Source organism: Geotrypetes seraphini, chromosome 8, assembly GCF_902459505.1.
Source record: "Geotrypetes seraphini chromosome 8, aGeoSer1.1, whole genome shotgun sequence".
Lineage (NCBI taxonomy): Eukaryota > Metazoa > Chordata > Amphibia > Gymnophiona > Dermophiidae > Geotrypetes > Geotrypetes seraphini.
Genome location: NC_047091.1, coordinates 177,702,379 through 177,723,939, shown reverse-complemented (window position 1 = coordinate 177,723,939; position 21,561 = coordinate 177,702,379). Strand labels below are relative to the sequence as shown.

The following is a 21,561-nucleotide window of genomic DNA, read 5'->3' as shown; positions in this document are numbered from 1 at the left end:
CGCCCCTATTGAGGTGAGTCCCTCGACATTGGGCTCCTCATCTCCGGGGCGTCGAGCGGCACCGCAGGTACCGCAGAAGAAAAAAGCGGTACCGGTGCCATCCCTTGATGACCGTATTACGGCCATTCTCCAGGAACAGCTCAAGCAGCAATTGCAACAGCTCCTTCCATCGATCCTGGCACCGAACCTTCCGGTGCCGGTCCGCACTGAGCCGGTACCGATAGTGGAGCAACCTATATTGTCGGTATCCACTCCCTCGGTACCGATTCACTCCACCTCATCGACATCGATGCCAGTCCTTGCGCCGGAGCCGAGAGCTCAGCATCAATCGGTGCAGACTTCGGCTCCAGTGCAACCGATTACATCGCCTGGGTCGATGTCGATGAGATCGGGTAAGTCGGTGCGCAAGACCCGGCATGCAGACCCAACTACCCCTGAGTCTCGAGATCGTTCTCCCCATGTCAGAGATCCTGATCTGTGGGGAGATTCAGAAGAGCCTTTTCTCTCTGAAGGAGAATGTTCCTCAGATGAGGAGGAGTCTGCTGTACATGACCCGTCCTCTAAGCATGACACTTCATCTTTCTCCAGTTTCCTGAAAGATATGTGTGATTCTCTGTCTATTCCTTTGGAGGCTGAATCCAAAAAGTCTAAAGCTTTTCTGGACGCCCTGGACTTTGACCAACCTCCAAAGGAATATTTGAAGCTCCCTCTTCACAACATCTTGAGGGAGACTTTTTACAAGAATTTAGAGACTCCCTTAACGGTTCCAGGGGCCCCACGTAAGTTAGACTCTCTGTACAAAGTAATTCCCATTCCTGGGTTCGACAAACCACAACTTCCTCATGAATCTTTACTTGTCGAATCCACCCTTAAAAAATCTGCAGGAGCCAGTGTATATGCTTCTGTTCCTCCTGGCAGAGAGGGCAAAGCCATGGATAAATTTGGTAAGAGGCTCTACCAAAATGCAATGTTGGCAAATAGAGCTGGAAATTATGGCTTTCATTTTTCTTTCTATTTGAAACATCTCCTTACCACCATGGCTTCCTTTGAAAAATACCTTCCTCAACGGAAACAACAATCTTTCCACCATTGCTTGTCTTCTCTGTTTCAGTTGCGTAAGTTCATGGTTAGATCCATTTATGACACCTTCGAACTTACATCCAGAGCGACAGCAATGTCTGTGGCAATGCGTCGCCTGGCCTGGCTTCGGGTATCTGAACTTGATGTTAATCATCAAGATCGGTTAGCCAACACCCCATGCCTAGGGGATGAGCTTTTCGGAGAATCCATGGATTCGACTACTCAAAAGCTGTCGGCTCATGAAACACGTTGGGATACCCTTCTTAAAAATAAGAAAAAGCCTCCCCCAACAAGGCCTTTTAGACAACAGTCAGCCTATCAACGTCGTTTCACAGCTCGGCCATTGCCAACAACTGCTCAGCAACCCAGGCGTCAACGGCAGCAACAGCGTCAGCCTCCCAGGCAACAACAGCAACAGCAGCCTGTTAAGCCAACTCCACAGCAGAAGACACAACCCTTTTGACTTACTTCTCCAAAGTATAGCCAGTACTCCTATATCTGCTCTCCTGCCTCAATCTATAGGAGGTCGTCTCTCTCTATTCCTCAGCCGGTGGGAAGTTATCACTTCGGACCAATGGGTCCTCAACATCATCCGCCATGGCTACTCTCTCAACTTTCAGACTCTTCCATCCCAAAACCTGCCAAAAGAGTCTGCTTTGAACAGTCCTCAATCTGCCCTCCTCATTCAGGAAGTTCAATCCCTCCTTCTTCTAAACGCTATAGAAGAAGTGCCTCTAGATCAAAAGGGTCAGGGATTCTACTCCCGTTATTTTCTAGTTCCCAAAAAAACAGGAGATCTCAGACCAATTCTAGATCTTCGCGATCTCAACAAACATCTGGTAAAGGAAAAATTCAAGATGCTTTCCTTAGCCATTCTTTATCCTCTTCTCAACCAAGACGACTGGCTATGCTCTCTCGATCTCAAAGAAGCATACACTCACATTCCAATCAATGTAACCTCAAGACAGTATCTCCGTTTCATGATCAATCAGTGTCATTACCAGTACAAGGTGCTGCCCTTCGGTCTTGCTTCCTCTCCAAGGGTGTTCACCAAATGTCTCATCGTGGTAGCTGCTTTTCTGCGCTCTCACCACCTTCAGGTATTTCCTTACCTGGACGACTGGTTAATCAAGGCCACATCCGCTCCAGCAGTTCTCCTGGCCACCAACCAAACCATCCAGTTTCTTCAAATATTAGGATTCGAGATCAATCTACCCAAGTCTCATCTCATTCCCACTCAAAGACTCCAATTCATTGGAGCGATATTGGACACACTCCTCATGAGAGCATTTCTACCATCCAACCGTCTTCAGACTCTTCAGTCTCTATGTCAGCAGGTACTTCCACAACATTCCATCTCTGCCAAACAAATGATGATACTCTTAGGTCACATGGCATCCACAGTTCATGTCGCACCCCTCGTACGTCTTCACCTGCGAACTCCTCAATGGACCCTTGCTACTCAGTGGTCCCAAGCGACGGATCCTTGCTCACGACACATCTCTGTGACATCATCTCTTCGTCAATCTCTACAATGGTGGTTGGTATCCTCAAATCTATCCAGAGGTCTTCTGTTCCATCAGCCTCCTCATCAACTAGTCATCACCACCGACGCCTCCCCTTATGCATGGGGAGCTCATTTGAACGAGTTCCAGACTCAAGGTCTTTGGACAGCCCAGGAAAAGAAGCATCACATCAATTTCCTGGAACTCAGAGCAATGTTTTATGCCCTCAAGGCCTTCCAACATCTTCTCTTTCCTCAGGTCCTTCTACTGTGCACAGACAATCAAGTGGCCATGTACTACATCAACAAGCAAGGGGGGACAGGCTCTCGCCTCTTGTGCCAGGAAGCACAGAAGATCTGGACTTGGGCCATAGATCACCATCTCTTCCTGAAAGCTATCTACATTCAGGGAGAACAGAATTCCTTAGCGGACAAGCTCAGCAGAATTCTCCAACCTCACGAGTGGACACTCGATCCTGTAACTCTACAGTCTATCTTCGCTCAATGGGGCACTCCTCAGATAGACCTCTTTGCAGCTCCTCACAATCACCAGCTGCCCCTATTCTGCTCCAGACTCTACTCTCCTCACCGTCCGGCAGCGGATGCATTTCTCCTCGATTGGTCAAATCTGTTCCTGTACGCTTTCCCTCCTCTGCCTCTCATGTTGAGAACCTTATTCAAGCTCAAGAGGGAACGAGCCACCATGATTCTGATTGCTCCGAGGTGGCCCAGACAACATTGGTTCTCCCTTCTACTTCAACTCAGTTCCAGGGAACCTTTTCTTCTTCCACTGTATCCTTCTCTGCTTACACAGCATCAGGAGACCCTTCTACATCCCAACCTCCAGTCTCTGCACCTGACAGCTTGGTATCTCTCGGGCTGACTTCTCATGATACGCTTTTGTCTCAGCCCGTTCGTTCCATTCTAGATGCCTCCAGGAAGCCAGCCACTCTGCAATGTTACCATCAGAAGTGGACGAGATTTTCTTCCTGGTGTCTTCTTCATCATCTTGATCCAACTTCCCTGGCAGTGGAGACGTTGTTGGATTATTTGCTTTCTTTGTCTGACTCTGGCCTTAAGTCTTCTTCCATCAGAGTCCACCTCAGTGCCATTGCTGCTTTTCATGAGCCGATCCATGGAAAACTTCTATCAGCTCATCCCCTGGTGTCCAGGTTCATGCGGGGTCTTTTTAATGTGAAACCACCTCTTAAGGCCCCTCCTGTTATCTGGGATCTCAATGTGGTTCTTTCCGCCTTGATGAAGCCTCCATTTGAACCTTTGGCTACCGCTTCTTTCAAGTTTCTCACTTGGAAGGTACTTTTTCTTATTGCTCTTACTTCTGCCAGGAGAGTCAGTGAGCTTCATGCCCTGGTTGCAGATCCACCTTTTACGGTCTTTCACCATGACAAGGTGGTTCTGCGTACGCATCCAAAGTTTCTCCCTAAGGTTGTCTCTGAATTCCATCTCAACCAATCCATTGTTTTGCCTGTTTTCTTTCCAAAACCTCATTCTCATTCTGGGGAACAAGCTCTGCATACTTTGGATTGTAAGAGGGCTGTAGCTTACTATCTAGAGCGTACGAAACCCCACAGATCAGTTCCCCAACTCTTTCTGTCCTTTGATCCGAATAAATTGGGACGTCCTGTCTCTAAACGTACGTTGTCTAATTGGCTGGCAGCGTGCATTTCATTTTGTTATGCTCAGACCGGACTGACACTGGAAGGTTCTGTCACGGCCCATAAAGTCCGAGCTATGGCAGCATCTGTAGCTTTCCTCCGTTCCACTCCTATTGAGGAAATCTGCAAGGCTGCTACTTGGTCCTCAGTTCATACTTTTACATCTCATTATTGTCTGGATGCTTTCTCCAGACGGGATGGACACTTCGGCCAATCTGTTTTGCAAAATTTGTTTTCCTAATGGCCAACCTTCCCTCCATCCCTCTTTTTGTTAGCTTGGAGGTCACCCATCAGTCAAGAATAGCTGCCTGCTTGTCCTGGGATAAAGCACAGTTACTTACCGTAACAGGTGTTATCCAGGGACAGCAGGCAGATATTCTTGCGTCCCTCCCACCTCCCCGGGTTGGCTTCTTAGCTGGCTTATCTTAACTGGGGACCGCGCGCCTCTGTCGGGCGGGAAGGCACTCGCGCGTGCGCGGTGCGGCATGCCAGAACTTTCCAAGTTCTTAGAGTGCAATCACTCTAAAATTGTCCGTACCGGGGCTCCGTCGGTGCCGTCACCCATCAGTCAAGAATATCTGCCTGCTGTCCCTGGATAACACCTGTTACGGTAAGTAACTGTGCTTTATGACTTATGTACATCAAGACACACAACTAAGTAGAGAGCTTTGATTCTTACAGCTTTCTACAACAAATGGGAATATGTCCAACCCATTAGAACCTGCACTCCTCCCTGAACCTCCCATAAACCCCTCTCCAATCACATAAAATATATAAAATAATCCACAGTGGAAAGTTGTCATAAAGACCCTTCCTTCATGGTTGTAAATCATTGAGGACCAAGCTACAAGCCCAGAAGGAAAGTTCTGGCTGTAAATGACTCCCAAATAGACCAAAATTGTTGCTTACATTTAAATATAAGACAGGCATCTTGAGCCTCCAGCATCAATAAGGGCTCCTTTTACAAAGACACTGTAGCAATGCAGCTGCGGCTTTGTAAAAGAGGCCCTAAAGTATGAAGAGCGTTTTTCCATTGCCAAAAGGAAGGTGATTGGGCTTGAATCCAATTCTGCAAAATATATTTCTTGCCTATTGTACTTGCCTTGTTGAGAATGGAAGACCACTGGTTAAATGACTCTCTAGAAGAACTGAGCTCACGTAAGCTGCTTAGTGCCTGTTAATTAGTTCTTCCTTCTTTTATGTTTTCTGCTATGTACTCTAGTCTTAATTATATGTGAATCCAGTCGAGCTCCACTGGGAGATTAGATTAGACTAAAGCACCAAAGGGTTAATATCATTTGCTTATTACCACAGGCACAAGTGGAAGAGTGGCCTTGCACCCTGAGGTTGCAGGTTCAAGCCCAGCTCTTCTCCTTGTGACCCTTAACACATTAGTTAGATTGTGAGCCCACCAGGACAGATAGGGAGAAATAAGAACATAAGAAGTTGCCTCCGCTGGGTCAGATCACAGGTCCATCGTGCCCAGCAGGTCCATGACCTGTAAGGTGATCCTTTGCCTAAAATCCTTCAGTCCCCTTTATCCTTCTATCTATATACCCTTTCATAATCCTATCTCTACCTCTATCTGTATCCCTCAATCCCCGTATCCTTCAGGAATTTATCCAATCCTTTGAAACCCCGTAATGTACTCTGTCCTATCACAACCTCTGGAAGCGCATTCCAGGTGCCCACCCTTGAGTATCTGAATGTAAACCGCTTAGGCTATAAGCATGTGTATGAATACTAAAATAAATAGATACCAAACATCGTTACCATTCCCATTCAGCCGGTGACATCACAAATTCCAAATAGTGTCCAAACTTTGAAATGTCCACATCACAAAGAATGAAAAACCCCACTGCTGCTGACCTGCTCATCATTAACTCATCATTCTTTAGCACTCTCCAGACCAGTAGAGGTTAACTTTACGAATGGGTATATATCTAATCATGACCAGCAGGTGGAGACTGAAAACAAAACTTTGGGACAGTATATCCTAGCCCCTCCTCTCTATTTCCCTCAGTCTTCTTTCAGTCTCCAGCAGGTGTTGAGTGATCTGTACCCATCTCCCTTGGTAGGGCTGTTGGAATTTGTTTAGGGGGTTTATTGTCCCTGTTTTTAGCCGGACGGAGCTTGGGCGGACTCTGTTTGGGGGTTCGTCCGACCTCGGGGGTGTTAAACCCGGCGGGTCACGAGCGGGGTCCCTCCCCCCACTTCCTCCACCTCCCCACATTTTTTTAGAGGAGCCTCAGCAGTAAGCCTTGCCCCCTAAGTCAAGCAAGGCATATTGCTTCGAGAGCCTGTGGAGTCTGTTCTGTAAAAAAAAAAAAAATCCTGAGGTAGTGCTGGTCTGAAGGGTTGTTTCCCTTTAAGAAAACTGTATTTTACTGTATTTTTTCATGTAACCAGCACTTTTTTATAGCTAGGTCGCGTATGGAGCAATTGTGCCCTTCTCCGGGGGAGTAGGACACAATTTTAGTCCAGCCGCGAGGCACTCGCGGCCGGCCTGAACTCGGCGGTTTGGGTCGGTGAGGTGGTGGAGCTCCGTCGGCAGCGGCTGCAGGCGCCCAGAGCTCCCCGCCGATGGTGCCTCGCGAGTCGGCTTGGAGCAGTGGGGAAGCCCGGTCTTCCACAACCGCCCACGGAGGGATTCCCCGAAGGATTCCCTCTCAGCTGATTTTTTGACAGCTGATGCCGGCTTGCCTGCTTTAGCGGCTGAGACTATTCAGGTTTCTCAGCCGCTTCAGGCTATAGAGGGAGCTTTTTTGGCGGGAAAACCGCCATCTTCTCTGTCTGGCCCCTCCATTTTGTCTTCCACCTCAGGTGACCTTCCCCCTGTTTTGACTATGCAGGGGCAAGGTTCTGCTGGGTCCCCTGCTGTGGCAGGGAGTCCCTTGGGACCCTCGGGGGGTTTTTCTCCTGAATTTTTCTTTTCTTTATGCAGAGCCTATTTTCAGGCGGCTGGGGGTCCCGGTTGCGCCCAGGGGGTTTCGGGGGGTGGGTTTTCCTCCGCGCTCCCTGCGGCTTTGCCTCTTTCGTCTGGCGTGACGTCCCCTCCGCCGCCTCCCTTGTCCAAGCGTCCGCGGGTGTCGTGGGACGAGAATTTGTGGTCGGAGGAACGGGTCGGTCTGGAGGAGGACCTGGACCCTTCTGAGGAGTTCCAGGACTCTCTGGAGGGGACGGAAGCTGGCGGCGGGTTGTCGGATTTCCCGTTCTCCAGTGACGAGGCGTCCGTGGTGCGCCTTTTTCAGAAAGATGAGCTGCCTGACCTTATTCAGCAGGTTTCTTCGGTTTTGCGTTTTGAGGACGCGCCGCCGGAGACTCCGCGTGTGGGGGACCCCCTGTTACGGGGGATCCGTTCCGTTTCCCGCTCTTTTCCTATGCATCAGGATATTCGGGATATTATTCTGGAGCAGTGGAAAACGCCGGAGACGCCGTTTCGGCTGGCGCGCAGCATGGCTCGCCTGTATCCCATTCCGGAAGGGGATCGGGCTACGTTAGCTTCGCCAGTCGTGGATGCGGTGGTCTCGGCAATTTCCAAGCGGCATACCGTGCCTGTTGAGGGCGGTTCTGCCTTGCGGGACTCTGAGGAGCGCAAATTGGAGAGCATCCTTAAGCAAAATTTTCAGGTCTCTGCCTTTGGGGTCCAGGCGGCTATTTGTGGGGGACTGGTCGCTCGCGCCGTGTTTCGGTGGGCGGAGCGGGTCTTGGATCGAGAGTCTGACGACTGGTCTCTGGTGGATCAGGAGGTAGCGAAGATTGAGATGGCAGCCTCATTCCTCTCAGATGCTCTATATGACTTGGTGCGGATCTCGGCTAAGTCTATGGCTTTTGGCGTGGCCGCAAGGCGTGTGTTGTGGCTGCGCGCTTGGGCGGCGGATGCTGCGTCCAAAGCTAAGCTTACTAAATTTCCCTTTCGGGGGTCGTTTTTGTTTGGAGAGGACTTGGATAAGTTGATTCAGACTTTGTCGGACTCGAAAGTTCCCCGTCTGCCGGAGGACCGTGCCCGTCCGGCGTCTCGGGGGGGTGCGGCCCGGGGGCGTTTGCGGGATTTTCGCAAGTATCGCCCTGGGCGTGGGGCTGCTTCTTTCCAGTCTCCGGGATTTTTCCCGGGGTCGGTTCTTCCAGCGCATGCAGCCCTTTCGGGGGGCCCGTCGGGGGGCAGGGAATCCCTCCGCCGGTTCCCCCGCTTCCCGTCCTGCACAATGACGCCTTGCCGGCGCCCCCTTTGGTTCCGGTGGGGGCCCGGCTGCGTGAATTTTTCCCCAAATGGGCCGAGATCACGTCCGATCAGTGGGTCCTGGAGGTGGTGCGGGACGGTTATGCCCTGGAGTTCGCCCGCTCTCTGCCGGATTTTTTTCCTCGCTTCTCCATGTCAGACTCCGGGGAAGACGCAGGCTTTTCGCCAGACCCTTCAGCGCTTGCTAGATCTCAGGGCAGTTGTTCCGGTGCCCCCTCCGGAGTGGGGCACGGGCAGGTACTCCATTTACTTTGTGGTGCCCAAGAAGGAGGGGACCTTTCGGCCCATCCTCGATTTGAAAGGGGTCAACAGGGCTCTCAAGATTCCCTCTTTCCGTATGGAAACTCTGCGGTCGGTCATTCTGGCGGTTCAGCCGGGGGAGTTTCTCACTTCTCTCGATCTGACGGAGGCCTACTTGCATGTTCCCATTCGGGCCTCTCATCAGCGTTTCCTGCGCTTTGCGATCTTGGGTCGGCACTTTCAGTTCTGTGCGCTTCCCTTTGGGCTGGCCACGGCTCCTCGGACGTTCACCAAGGTGATGGTGGTCGTCGCGGCAGCCTTGCGGTCGGAGGGCATCCTGGTACACCCCTACCTGGACGACTGGTTAATTCGGGCAAAGTCGTTGCAGGAAAGCTCCCGGGTTACTGCTCGGGTGGTGGAGTTTCTCCGGTCGCTGGGCTGGGTGGTCAACCTTTCCAAGAGTCGGTTGGTCCCGGCTCAGCGTCTGGAGTACCTAGGGGTGCTGTTCGACACCTCCTTGGGGAGGATCTTCCTCCCAGAGGGCCGGGTGAGCAAATTGCAATCTCAGATTCGCCTGCTTTTGGCGTCCCGGTGTCCTCGGGCGCGAGATTTCCTCCGGGTCTTGGGGTCGATGGCGGCGTCCCTGGACGTGGTGAGGTGGGCGCGGGCCCACATGCGTCCTCTCCAGTATGCTCTGCTCCGGAGGTGGTCTCCCCAGAGGCACGGGATGGATGTTCCGGTCCCCCTGCGAGGCTTGGCGCGCTGCAGTCTGCGTTGGTGGCTCCAGACCCCTCACCTAGTTCAGGGGGTGGGTCTGGATCTCCCGCAGTGGACGGTGCTCCTGACGGATGCGAGTCTCCTGGGTTGGGGGGCTCAGTGTTTGGGTCACTCAGCTCAGGGCACCTGGTCCGCGGAGGAGGCCGCCTGGTCGATCAACGTGTTGGAGACCAGAGCGGTCCGTCTGGCGCTGTTGGTTTTCCACTCCCTGTTGCTGGGCAAGTCGGTCAGAGTGCTGTCGGACAATGCCACGGCGGTGGCTTAGGTCAATCGTCAGGGGGGCACCAAGAGCACTCAGGTGGCGCAGGAGGCGGCTCTGCTCATGGTTTGGGCGGAATCCCATCTGCTGGACCTCTCGGCCTCTCATATAGCCGGAGTAGAAAATGTTCAGGCAGACTTCCTCAGTCGTCACTTTCTAGATCCAGGAGAGTGGTGTCTCGGCGCCGAGGCGTTTCAGTTGATAGTGCAGGCTTGGGGGCAGCCCCTGATGGACCTGATGGCCACGGGTGGCAACGCCAAAGTGCCCCGCTTCTTCAGTCGTCGCAGGGACGGTCTGGCCGAGGGTCTGGATGCTCTGGTCCAGCAGTGGCCAACGGAGGGGCTGTTGTATGTGTTCCCTCCTTGGCCGCTGGTGGGCAGAGTGCTTCTTCGCATTGTTCACCATCCGGGTTTGGTGGTGCTGGTGGCGCCGGATTGGCCTCGCCGTCCGTGGTATGCGGATCTGGTGAGGCACCTGGTAGCGGATCCTCTTCCTCTGCCTCTCTCGGACGACCTTCTGATGCAGGGTCCCATTCCCATGTTCGACCCGTCTCCCTTCTGTCTTACGGCGTGGCTCTTGAAAGGGGTCGCCTTAGCAAGAAGGGATATTCAGACAAGGTGATCTCTACACTGTTGGGGTCCCGGAGGCTTTCTACCTCTCGGGCTTATGTGCGGGTTTGGCGTCTCTTTGAGGAATGGTGTCGGGCGCGGGGAGTGACCTCTTTTCGCGCTTATCTGCCTAACATTCTGGAGTTCTTGCAGGATGGCCTGGATAGAGGCCTGGCTTGGTCTTCTCTCCGGGTTCATATTGCGGCCCTGTCGGCCTTTCGAGGGTTGGTGTCAGGTCAGCGTTTATCGGCTCTTCCTGATGTGATTCGGTTTTTGCGGGCGGCCAAGTTGCTTAGGCCTCCCCTACGGCCCTCGGTTCCCTCTTGGGATCTTAATCTGGTTCTCTCTGTTTTGGTGCGTCCGCCTTTCGAGCCCTTGGACGACTGTTCTTTGAAGGACCTTACTTTGAAGGCGGTCTTTTTGGTGGCCATTACTTCTGCTAGGCGTGTTTCTGAGCTGCAGGCTTTCTCTTGTAGGGCTCCCTTCTTGGAGTTTTCTAGGGAGCGGGTCGTCTTGCGGCCTGTTCCTTCCTTTCTGCCGAAGGTTGTTTCTCCTTTTCATGTCAATCAATCGGTGGTTCTCCCGGTCTTGGGTGGTCGGGAGGGCTCTTCTGAGCAACGGCAGCTGCGCAAGTTGGATGTCGGTCGGGTCCTTCGCTCTTATGTGCAGCGGACCCAGGAATTCCGGAAGTCCGATCATCTCTTTGTCCTCCTGGCGGGTCCTCGTCGGGGAGCGGGCGCTTCTAAGGCTACTATTGCGCGCTGGATCAAGGAGACGATTGCTTCCGCTTATCTTCTGAAACAGCAGCCTGTTCCGGAGTTTCTCAAGGCTCATTCCACTCGGGGTCAGGCAGCTTCTTGGGCTGAGTCGTCGCTCGTGCCTCCAGTGGATATTTGTAAGGCTGCGGTTTGGTCCTCCTTGCATTCCTTTGTTCGTCATTATCGGGTTGATGTGCAGGCGCGTCGGGACGCGGTGTTCGGTGAGCGTGTACTGGTATCGGCCCTTCGGGGGTCCCGCCCGTGAGAGGGACTGCTTTGGTACGTCCCATTCGTAAAGTTAACCTCTACTGGTCTGGAGAGTGCTAAAGAAGGAGAAATTAGGTTCTTACCTGCTAATTTACTTTCTTTTAGCTTCTCCAGACCAGTAGAGGTCCCCACCCTGTCTGTTGTTGTTGTTGTTAGGGCTGTTGCGCGGGCAGTTTTTGGTTTTTGCTGCGGGTTCTAGTATTTTTCTAGGGCCGGGGAGAATTGAAGAACAGCGGCTGTGGCTCGGCTGGCTTAGCTGGCGAGCTGTGGGGACATTCTTCCTTCGGGAATTTCTCCTCTGCATTTTCCATCAGCATTTTGGGTATGTTATTTGTTACTCCTTTTGGAGTATTGTTTTTTCTCTCTGTTGTTTTCCAGTTCTTGGTTCTGCTTGGCTATTCGGCAGACTGAGGGAAATAGAGAGGAGGGGCTAGGATATACTGTCCCAAAGTTTTGTTTTCAGTCTCCACCTGCTGGTCATGATTAGATATATACCCATTCGTAAAGTTAACCTCTACTGGTCTGGAGAAGCTAAAAGAAAGTAAATTAGCAGGTAAGAACCTAATTTCTCCTTACCCTGCTTTAGCAAGATGAGATTCTGCTTCAGAAAGATAACTTTTACTTACCTTGAGTTTTTTTTTTTTTCAAAAGACTAAGTTCAAAGTTTAAAATATAAGAAAGCTGTTGTGAATTAGTGAAACACTTTTGCACTTCTATTCAATTTTTTTTTACACAATATGAAACAACTTTATAAACAACTGCAAAAGTGAGCAATGATAGACATTTGAAACACGAATCAGGGTTTTACCCTGGTAGTGTTCATTATACCATCTCATGGTTCTGAGCTCCTTCAGGCAGTTTATAAAGCGGTTTTAAGTTTATAGTGCTCCTATTTGTTGTTTTTGATGAATGTTTCACCATTTTGGGACACTAGTTTGTAAATTTCTCACCCAATAGTGAGTTAAAGGGGATCCATCATTAACTCTGGCCTGACAAGGGCCATTCAGACTGCACCACAATGTGAATGAAAATCAGTTTCTATTTTATTTTTCAGCAAATTGTTTTACATAACCAAGCAACTCCTTTTACAGATTAGCCTTTTATGAAAAACTGAACGTTACAAATCCAAAAGACAGTGAGTGGATTAGAGCAGGGCTGCTTAATTCAGGTCCTTGAGGTCCACAGGCAGTCCAGATTTTCAGGAGAGCCACAATGATTATGCATGAGAGAGATTTGCATGCACTGCCTTAAGGTCAAGAACTGAGTAGCCCTGATTTAGAGGTCAATAAACTGGAATCCATTACTTCTTTCTAATGGAGGAAAAAATCCAAGAACCTCCAGGCTGACACCGCCCCCCCCCCCCCCCCCCCTTTCATTGGGGATGATTGTATATGGATGTAAGGGGAAGAAGTAGCAATCCAAATTAATCAAAACCTTTTATAAATGTAAGAAGGGGTCCAAAAATATCTACGACCTCACAAAAGACCAACTCCCAAGTTTTTTTGCGATTTGCACACGGTACTTTAAAATTAACAAAACTTAATCCAATGATGAAGGTGAATTATCAGTTTTAGGTTTTCACCCGGGTATATCCCACAGACAACGTGTACTGTTCAGCACACTGAGGATCTTACCCAAAAATATCATTTTTTCTTTTTCTTTTTTATTATTATTATTATTTATAAGTTTCAGCATTTATAACACAAGAATCCTCTTGTTACAGAAATTCAAAGGAATAAATAAAGAAGAAATCATAAAATTTTACATATTGCATATAATAAAGAATAATAATACATAGTGGAAACTGAAAAAAACAGAATTTTTTAAACTATGCAATATTTCCCAGTAATTAATTATATACTCTTCCTTAGACCACTAAAACCACTCCTTAAGGACAAGATAATAATAAAGATAAGGATATCTCATAACAGTGTAATCAACTTTTTAGGTAAAAGGTTTAACATGATTAATCCCGGTATAATCCTATCTAGCAGTTCTTATTTATTCAATTTAATCAATTTTTGAGAGTCCAGGAAACTACGAAGTTGTTCCGGTACAAAATATACATATTTGTTTCCTGCATATTTTATCACACATTTACAGGGATAACTTAATAAGAAAGTCGCTCCCATTTTTGTTATTTCTTCCCTCATGCTTAAGAATAATTTCCTCCGCTCTTGAGTAGATTTAGTAACATCAGGGAAGATCCAAATTTTTTTCTCCCAGAAACAAATTTTGATAAAATTGAAAATAGGTCTTCATTATCATGTTTTAAGTCCTGCTTAAACACCAATGATAACAATCATGGTTCCTCGATATTGAACTTCCTCCTGAGTGGTTTCAAGAATACCAGTCAAATTTTTTCTTTTTCAATAATTCAAAAATGCCCTGTGCATTAAAAAAATCTTTTAAAACATTTATTCTAAGTGTCACTGTGATTCCTTAATAGAATAATTAGAAGTTGCAACCATCAATCAAAACGTTGCTTTAACTTATCTGGAGATGATTGCAGCTGTCCAAATAATCTAGGGTGCCTCAGCTGAATGCCCTACAGAGACCCCCCCTGTTTCGTGTCCTTCCTCAGGGGCAAGTCACGGCGCTTTGGAAATGATGTTTTTTTGCTGGCAGTGGGTTGAACTTCTGAGCTCGCCCCTGAGGAAGGACACGAAACAGGGGGGTCTCTGTAGGGCATTCAGCTGAGGCACCCTAGATTATTTGGACAGCTGCAATCATCTCCAGATAAGTTAAAGCAACATTTTGATTGATGGTTGCAACTTCTATTTATTCTATTAAGGAATCACAGTGACACTTAGATTAAATGTTTTAAAAGTTTTTTATTACACAGGGTACTTTTGAATTATTGAAAAAGAAAAAATGATGGCGATTATAAATGATGTTTTTGGGTAAGGCCCACAGTGTGCTTTATGGTGCACGTTGTCTGTGGGATATACCCGGATGAAAATCTGAAACTAAAAGGTTATTCCCCAGAAACTGATAATTCACCTTCATCATTGAATTAAGTTTTGTTAATTGTAAAGTACTGTGTGCAAATCGCAAAAGAACTTGGGACATGGTCTTTTGTGAGGTCGTAGGGGAAGAAGTAGGCCAGAGCTTTGCTTGTAGGGAATTGCTTCACTGACTACCTCCCCAACATAATGGCAGATCTGAGAATATTTGATAACTACAACTGTGTGTCCTTTTCTCTGCTCTTCCTTGCCACAGGATGAGCGTCTGGTGTGGCTTCGGTATCACAAGAAGAAGTGGGAGCTACAGGCCAAGCAGCGCAGAGAACGTCGGAAGAGGCGTCGACTTCTAGATGGAGAGGCGCTGCCTAGCGGGGGAGGGGTGATCCGTGATGGACCCTCTGCAGGACTTGGTGGCTTCCTGCGCAAGACAGCACGTAGCATCCTAGACATGCCATGGCAGATAGTACAGGTGACCAGGGGATAAGAGGAATGTGCCTGTTAGGGCAGGCAGAGATTTATTTAAAATAATTTATGTACCACCTAAAATCTAAGCCATTTATACAACATAGATTCATAGACTCTCCTATATCCTTCATTAAAAACATGCACATTTCATTCACATAAATGCGTTGTTTGGGAGTGTTACTTAGAACTTTTTGCAACTGCATCAAATGTTCACTTTTTTGGTGTTTATTGAGCACAAATTGCAAAGTTAAAAAACCTCACTTTTGAGTGGAGTGGGACTAGTGATAATATTCATGACCTTAGCAAGGCGCAGGGTGTGTTCCCACGTTCGGGTATTTGAGGTTCCCCCCCCTCCTTTAATGACACATATATGAACCTAGCCTAGCTAGATATTTCTATGCACATTTTTTTGTGACTACCATATAAATACATTGGCATATAACTCTGTCTTCAAAAGTTTTTTTAAAGTATCCCTGGGTTTACATAATCGTAACTGACCTTTTGATGAGTTCCAAAATTTTACCCCTACTATTGAAAGCAGAGAATTCCAAACCCTGGTATGTATCACATTTCTCTCTTTCATCAATGACAATCTCATAGCCTGTGCAGATCTTAACTCCCTTCCAACACATCTTGAAAACATCCAGGGGCTGTATGATATAAAACCTGACGTACAATCGAGAAGCCTATGTAACTGCTTCAGAGTTGGCGTAATATGTGCCATCCTTCAAACACCCACAATCGGTCTTGAAGCAGAGTTAATCAAAACTTGCAGTGTCCTTCTTCTTTGTCATCCCTTCAGACTGGCACTAGTTTGTGCTCCTCTGCCAGCAAGTGGACACCGAGACATTGACTTTTGCCTACAGTACAAGTGGGCCGTGCAGTCCCATCTACAGTCAGTCAGGTGATATGGTTAGCATGTGCAGTCTGTGCTGAGGTTTGTTAGGGCCTATTGGATCTGATTAGTGAATCTTTCTTGTCCCTTTTGCTGTCCGGACAGAGCTTGGGGGACCCTCTCAGGGAATGTTAACAGTCTTTTCTGCGGGATTTTGTTGTCTTGGTTGTTGGGGGTTATATTAAGAGCAGCGGTACTTGGTTTGACTGGTTTAGCTGGCGAAACATGGGGCGTCGCTGGAAGGTTCTTGTTCTAATCAGTATCCAACAGCGTGTTCCAGTCCGATTCGGTGATTTTCCTTTGTCTTCTTCATGCGAGTGTGGAGTTGGTCTTCAGCCTAGTTAGTTTCTGCTTGGCTATTCATCAGACTGATTGTAGAATCGGTCCAGAGAATGGCCACCAGGATGGTCTCGGGACTCAAGGAGCTCCCGTACGAGGAGCGGTTGGGGAAATTGCAGCTCTACTCACTCGAGGAACGTCGAGAGAGGGGAGATATGATCGAGACATTCAAATATCTCACGGGCCGCATCAAGGTGGAAGAAGACATCTTCTTCTCCAAGGGTCCCGCGGCAACAAGGGGGCATTCGTGGAAAATCAGGGGCGGGAAACTGCACAGTGACACTAGGAAGTTCTTCTTCACCGAAAGGGTGGTTGATCGCTGGAATAGTCTTCCACTTCAGGTTATTGAGGCCAGCAGTGTGCCGGATTTTAAGGCCAGATGGGATAGACATGTGGGTTCTATCCGCAAAGATAGATAGGGAGGGTCACTGGAGTGGGCAGACTTGATGGGCCGTGGCCCTTATCTGCCGTCTATTTCTATGTTTCTATGTAGATGGTATTGCCCAGCCCACTTGTACTGTAGCCAAAATATCTCAGTCTTTACCTGCTGGCAGAGGAGCATAAACCCATCCGTTTCTTTGCTGGTCTGGAGGGACTAAAGGAAAGAAAATTAGCAGATAAGAACCTAATTCTTTAGCACTCTCCAGACCAGTAGAGGTTAACATTACGAGTGGGTATATATCTAATCATGACCAGCAGGTGGAGACTGAAAACAAAACTTTGGGACAGTATATCCTAGCCCCTCCTCTCTATTTCCCTCAGTCTTCTTTCAGTCTCCAGCAGGTGTTGAGTGATCTGTACCCATCTCCCTTGGTAGGGCTGTTGGAATTTGTTTAGGGGGTTTATTGTCCCTGTTTTTAGCCGGACGGAGCTTGGGCGGACTCTGTTTGGGGGTTCGTCCGACCTCGGGGGTGTCAAACCCGGCGGGTCACGAGCGGGGTCCCTCCCCCCACTTCCTCCACCTCCCCATATTTTTTTAGAGGAGCCTCAGCAGTAAGCCTTGCCCCCTAAATCAAGCAAGGCATATTGCTTCGAGAGCCTGTGGAGTCTGTTCTGTAAAAAAAAAAAAAGTGGGCAGAGTGCTTCTTCGCATTGTTCATCATCCGGGTTTGGTGGTGCTGGTGGCGCCGGATTGGCCTCGCCGTCCGTGGTATGCGGATCTGGTGAGGCACCTGGTAGCGGATCCTCTTCCTCTGCCTCTCTCGGACGACCTTCTGATGCAGGGTCCCATTCCCATGTTCGACCCGTCTCCCTTCTGTCTTACGGCGTGGCTCTTGAAAGGGGTCGCCTTAGCAAGAAGGGATATTCTGACAAGGTGATCTCTACACTGTTGGGGTCCCGGAGGCTTTCTACCTCTCGGGCTTATGTGCGGGTTTGGCGTTTCTTTGAGGAATGGTGTCGGGCGCGGGGAGTGACCTCTTTTCGCGCTTCTCTGCCTAACATTCTGGAGTTCTTGCAGGATGGCCTGGATAGAGGCCTGGCTTGGTCTTCTCTCCGGGTTCATCTTGCGGCCCTGTCGGCTTTTCGAGGGTTGGTGTCAGGTCAGCGTTTATTGGCTCTTCCTGATGTGATTCGGTTTTTGCGGGCGGCCAAGTTGCTTAGGCCTCCCCTACGGCCCTCGGTTCCCTCTTGGGATCTTAATCTGGTTCTCTCTGTTTTGGTGCGTCCGCCTTTCGAGCCCTTGGACGACTGTTCTTTGAAGGACCTTACTTTGAAGGCGGTCTTTTTGGTGGCCATTACTTCTGCTAGGCGTGTTTCGGAGCTGCAGGCTTTCTCTTGTAGGGCTCCCTTCTTGGAGTTTTCTAGGGAGCGGGTCGTCTTGCGGCCTGTTCCTTCCTTTCTGCCGAAGGTTGTTTCTCCTTTTCATGTCAATCAATCGGTGGTTCTCCCGGTCTTGGGTGGTCGGGAGGGCTCTTCTGAGCAACGGCAGCTGCGCAAGTTGGATGTCGGTCGGGTCCTTCGCTCTTATGTGCAGCGGACCCAGGAATTCCGGAAGTCCGATCGTCTCTTTGTCCTCCTGGCGGGTCCTCGTCGGGGAGCTGGCGCTTCTAAGGCTACTATTGCGCGCTGGATCAAGGAGACGATTGCTTCCGCTTATCTTCTGAAACAGCAGCCTGTTCCGGAGTTTCTCAAGGCTCATTCCACTCGGGGTCAGGCGGCTTCTTGGGCTGAGTCGTCGCTCGTGCCTCCAGTGGATATTTGTAAGGCTGCGGTTTGGTCCTCCTTGCATTCATTTGTTAGACATTATCGGGTAGATGTTCAGGCGCGTCGGGACGCGGTGTTCGGTGAGCGTGTTCTGGTATCGGCCCTTCGGGGGTCCCGCCCGTAAGAGGGACTGCTTTGGTACGTCCCACTCGTAATGTTAACCTCTACTGGTCTGGAGAGTGCTAAAGAAGGAGAAATTAGGTTCTTACCTGCTAATTTACTTTCTTTTAGCTTCTCCAGACCAGTAGAGGTCCCCACCCTGTCTGTTGTTGTTGTTGTTGGGGCTGTTGCGCGGGCAGTTTTTGGTTTTTGCTGCGGGTTCTAGTATTTTTCTAGGGCCGGGGAGAATTGAAGAACAGCGGCTGTGGCTCGGCTGGCTTAGCTGGCGAGCTGTGGGGACATTCTTCCTTCGGGAATTTCTCCTCTGCATTTTCCAACAGCATTTTGGGTATGTTATTTGTTACTCCTGTTCGGAGTATTGTTTTTTCTCTCTGTTGTTTTCCAGTTCTTGGTTCTGCTTGGCTATTCGGCAGACTGAGGGAAATAGAGAGGAGGGGCTAGGATATACTGTCCCAAAGTTTTGTTTTCAGTCTCCACCTGCTGGTCATGATTAGATATATACCCATTCGTAAAGTTAACCTCTACTGGTCTGGAGAAGCTAAAAGAAAGTAAATTAGCAGGTAAGAACCTAATTTCTCCTTTTCTCCTTTTCGTTTTCACCATCCCCAAACTTAAGCGCATTAGAATAATCTAACCTTGCTAGTTTTAATGCTTGCACCACCGTACGAAAATCATGAGGTATTAACATTGGCTTCAACCTGTACAACGTGTGCAGCTGTGCATAACTTAACTATCGTTTCATGCTTTAGATAACAAACTACAAAATTTATTATTAAAAATGTTGTTGCATGGAATGTTTTGTCTATTCCTTTGTTCATAACCCTGAGACTTCATGGAGTTTTGCCAAAGTAAGCTTCCAATGTTCCAGACTTCCTCTCCCTTCCACGGATGCTCTTTTTTTTTTTTTTTTTTTTTTTCTTGTGATAACAAGGCCTCTCAAGGCGTTTGATCATTTTCTCTGAGCATTTGATTCATTTCTCTCCTTCTGTTTTAACTCCTGGAGCTGATAACGTTTTGTTTCTGAATCTCTTTCCTGCGTGGACTACAAATCGGTTTGTTTCTCCTCTCAGATTGGAGAGACCAGCCAACTGGGGTTGTTCCGGCTCTGGGCTGTTATCGGCAGTGACCTACACTGCATGAAGCTGAGTATTCCACGAGTGTTTTATGTAAATCAGCGCATCATCAAGCCTGAAGAGGGTGCAGTATATAGAAAGGTGAAAAGTCCTCTTGCAGATCCGGTCAGCCCAGAAAATTTCACTCTCCTTGCCCCATCCTTATTGATAAGAACATAAGAGTTGCCATACTGGGACAAACCAAATTTCCATCAGGCAAGAACCCAAAGAATAGCAACATTCCAGAGCTGATATTGTGATGTCATAATTCCTCATTCCACCAATACCTAAGTGCCAACCTCATCAGTGACATCACAATGGCTTGATTCTATACTTGGCTCACATAAGAATTATCATGCTGGGACAGACCGAAGGTCCCATCAAGCCGAGTATCCTGTTTCTAACAGTGGCCAACCTAGGTCACAAGTGCTTAGCAAGGTCCCAAAGAGTAAAACATGTTTTATGCTAGGAATAAGCAGTGGATTTCCCCACATCCATCTTAATGGACTTCTCTTTTAGGAAGCTACCCAAATCTTTTTTAAACCCTGCTTAGCTAACTGCTTTCACCACATTCTCCAGCAATGAATTTCAAAGTTTAATTACATGTTGAGTGAAGAAATATTTTCTTCTGTTTTATTTTAAATCTACTACTGATATGTGTTTGCATGCACATCTGTCCATCCTTGTTACCTTCTACATATGTGTTTAGCTTATTAAAATTTGCTTAACCACAATATTCAACAACATGCTGCCATGCTGTTTGGTTGGGCATGCCATGCTTCCAAATCCCTGCCACTGAGACTTGTGTTCAGATACACTATCCACAAGACTTTTCTTGCTGCATTGGACAAAATGTTCTCTAGGTTCCAAGTCTTAGCTCTTTTTTTTAAATTGATATTTCTTTATTAGGTGAACCGAATCCTCCCTCGATCAAACCCTATTTATAACCTCTATGAATATTCTGTCCCTGAGGATGTGTACCGGCAGCACATTAATGAAATCCATGCTGAGCTGTCGGCACCCGACATCGAAGGGGTGTATGAAACTCAGGTATATATGATGAATCTTCACATTATTAGGATGGGAGCCCTTTTCATGCAGCAGGAGTAAATCAGCTAGCCTGTGTCATTCTAGTGTTTAGCAAAAGGGAGCAATTTCTTTTCTGAGCAAGGTTATAGTGGTGAGTGGGTTTCTGCAAAGAGATCTTGCGACTTCAGCTGAGACAAACACAATACAACTTGATCTGGTTGTGTGACTTTTTTTGTTGTTGTTGGTTTGCCCCGTAGGTACCTTTAATGCTGCGTTCCTTGGTCCAGCTGGGTTGTGTGTGCATGGTTAATAAGCAGCTGGTTCGTCACCTGATGGGTCGGGAAGCAGAGACTTTTGATCTGGAGCACCTTGAGATGAAATCACTGGCCCAGTTCAGTTATTTGGAACCAGGTAGGAATTCAGTCTTACAGGTACAAAATGTGACCTGTTACAAAGTATGGTAAGTCTAATGAGAACCTCTTTTGTACCAGCCCTCTCATCCAAAGTAGTCTTTTCTAGGGGCAAGGTTGTTCATGTATGAACTGGGTATAGGAAGTAGAACTGTAGAGAAGCCGTTATTGCGGTGCCTTTTCCTGGGTACAGCTTTGAAAGTGATGCTGTGCCTGTACAGTTGTGAAGGTTCACAATTGTTATCTGGTGCACAGTGCAACAGCCTGTTTTTATAACTGGGGATCCTATGGTTTCTTGGTTCCCAACCAGCAATGAACCAAAGGAGCAGTCCCTGTAGCTCAGTGGTCTCAAACTCAGACCCTTTGCAGGGCCACATTTTGGATTTGTAGGTACTTGGAGGGCCGCAGAAAAAAAATAGTTACCCTCCAACCATTCCGAAAACAACTGAAAACCTGGCTTTTCTCTAGCATATAACATCTCTTCTCCTGTTTACATCCCTCTTTTTACATGCTTTTGTAAATCCTTCTCCTCTCTCTTCCTATATTTTTATGCTTTGTAAACCGTGTCTAACTCCACTCCCGTGGAGATGAAGCGGTATATAAACTTAAGG

General features: G+C 48.2%; 1 protein-coding gene across 1 annotated transcript in view; it reads left to right on the top strand.

The window, feature by feature from the left end:
* POLE (DNA polymerase epsilon, catalytic subunit) overlaps positions 1–21,561 on the top strand; it is a 236,966-nt gene that overhangs the window by 172,734 nt on the left and 42,671 nt on the right. The window contains exons 31-34 of the mRNA XM_033955915.1: positions 14,632–14,844; positions 19,470–19,613; positions 20,421–20,561; positions 20,798–20,951. Of these exons, the coding sequence (XP_033811806.1) occupies positions 14,632–14,844; positions 19,470–19,613; positions 20,421–20,561; positions 20,798–20,951 (652 nt within the window). The remainder of the gene's footprint in view (positions 1–14,631; positions 14,845–19,469; positions 19,614–20,420; positions 20,562–20,797; positions 20,952–21,561) is intronic.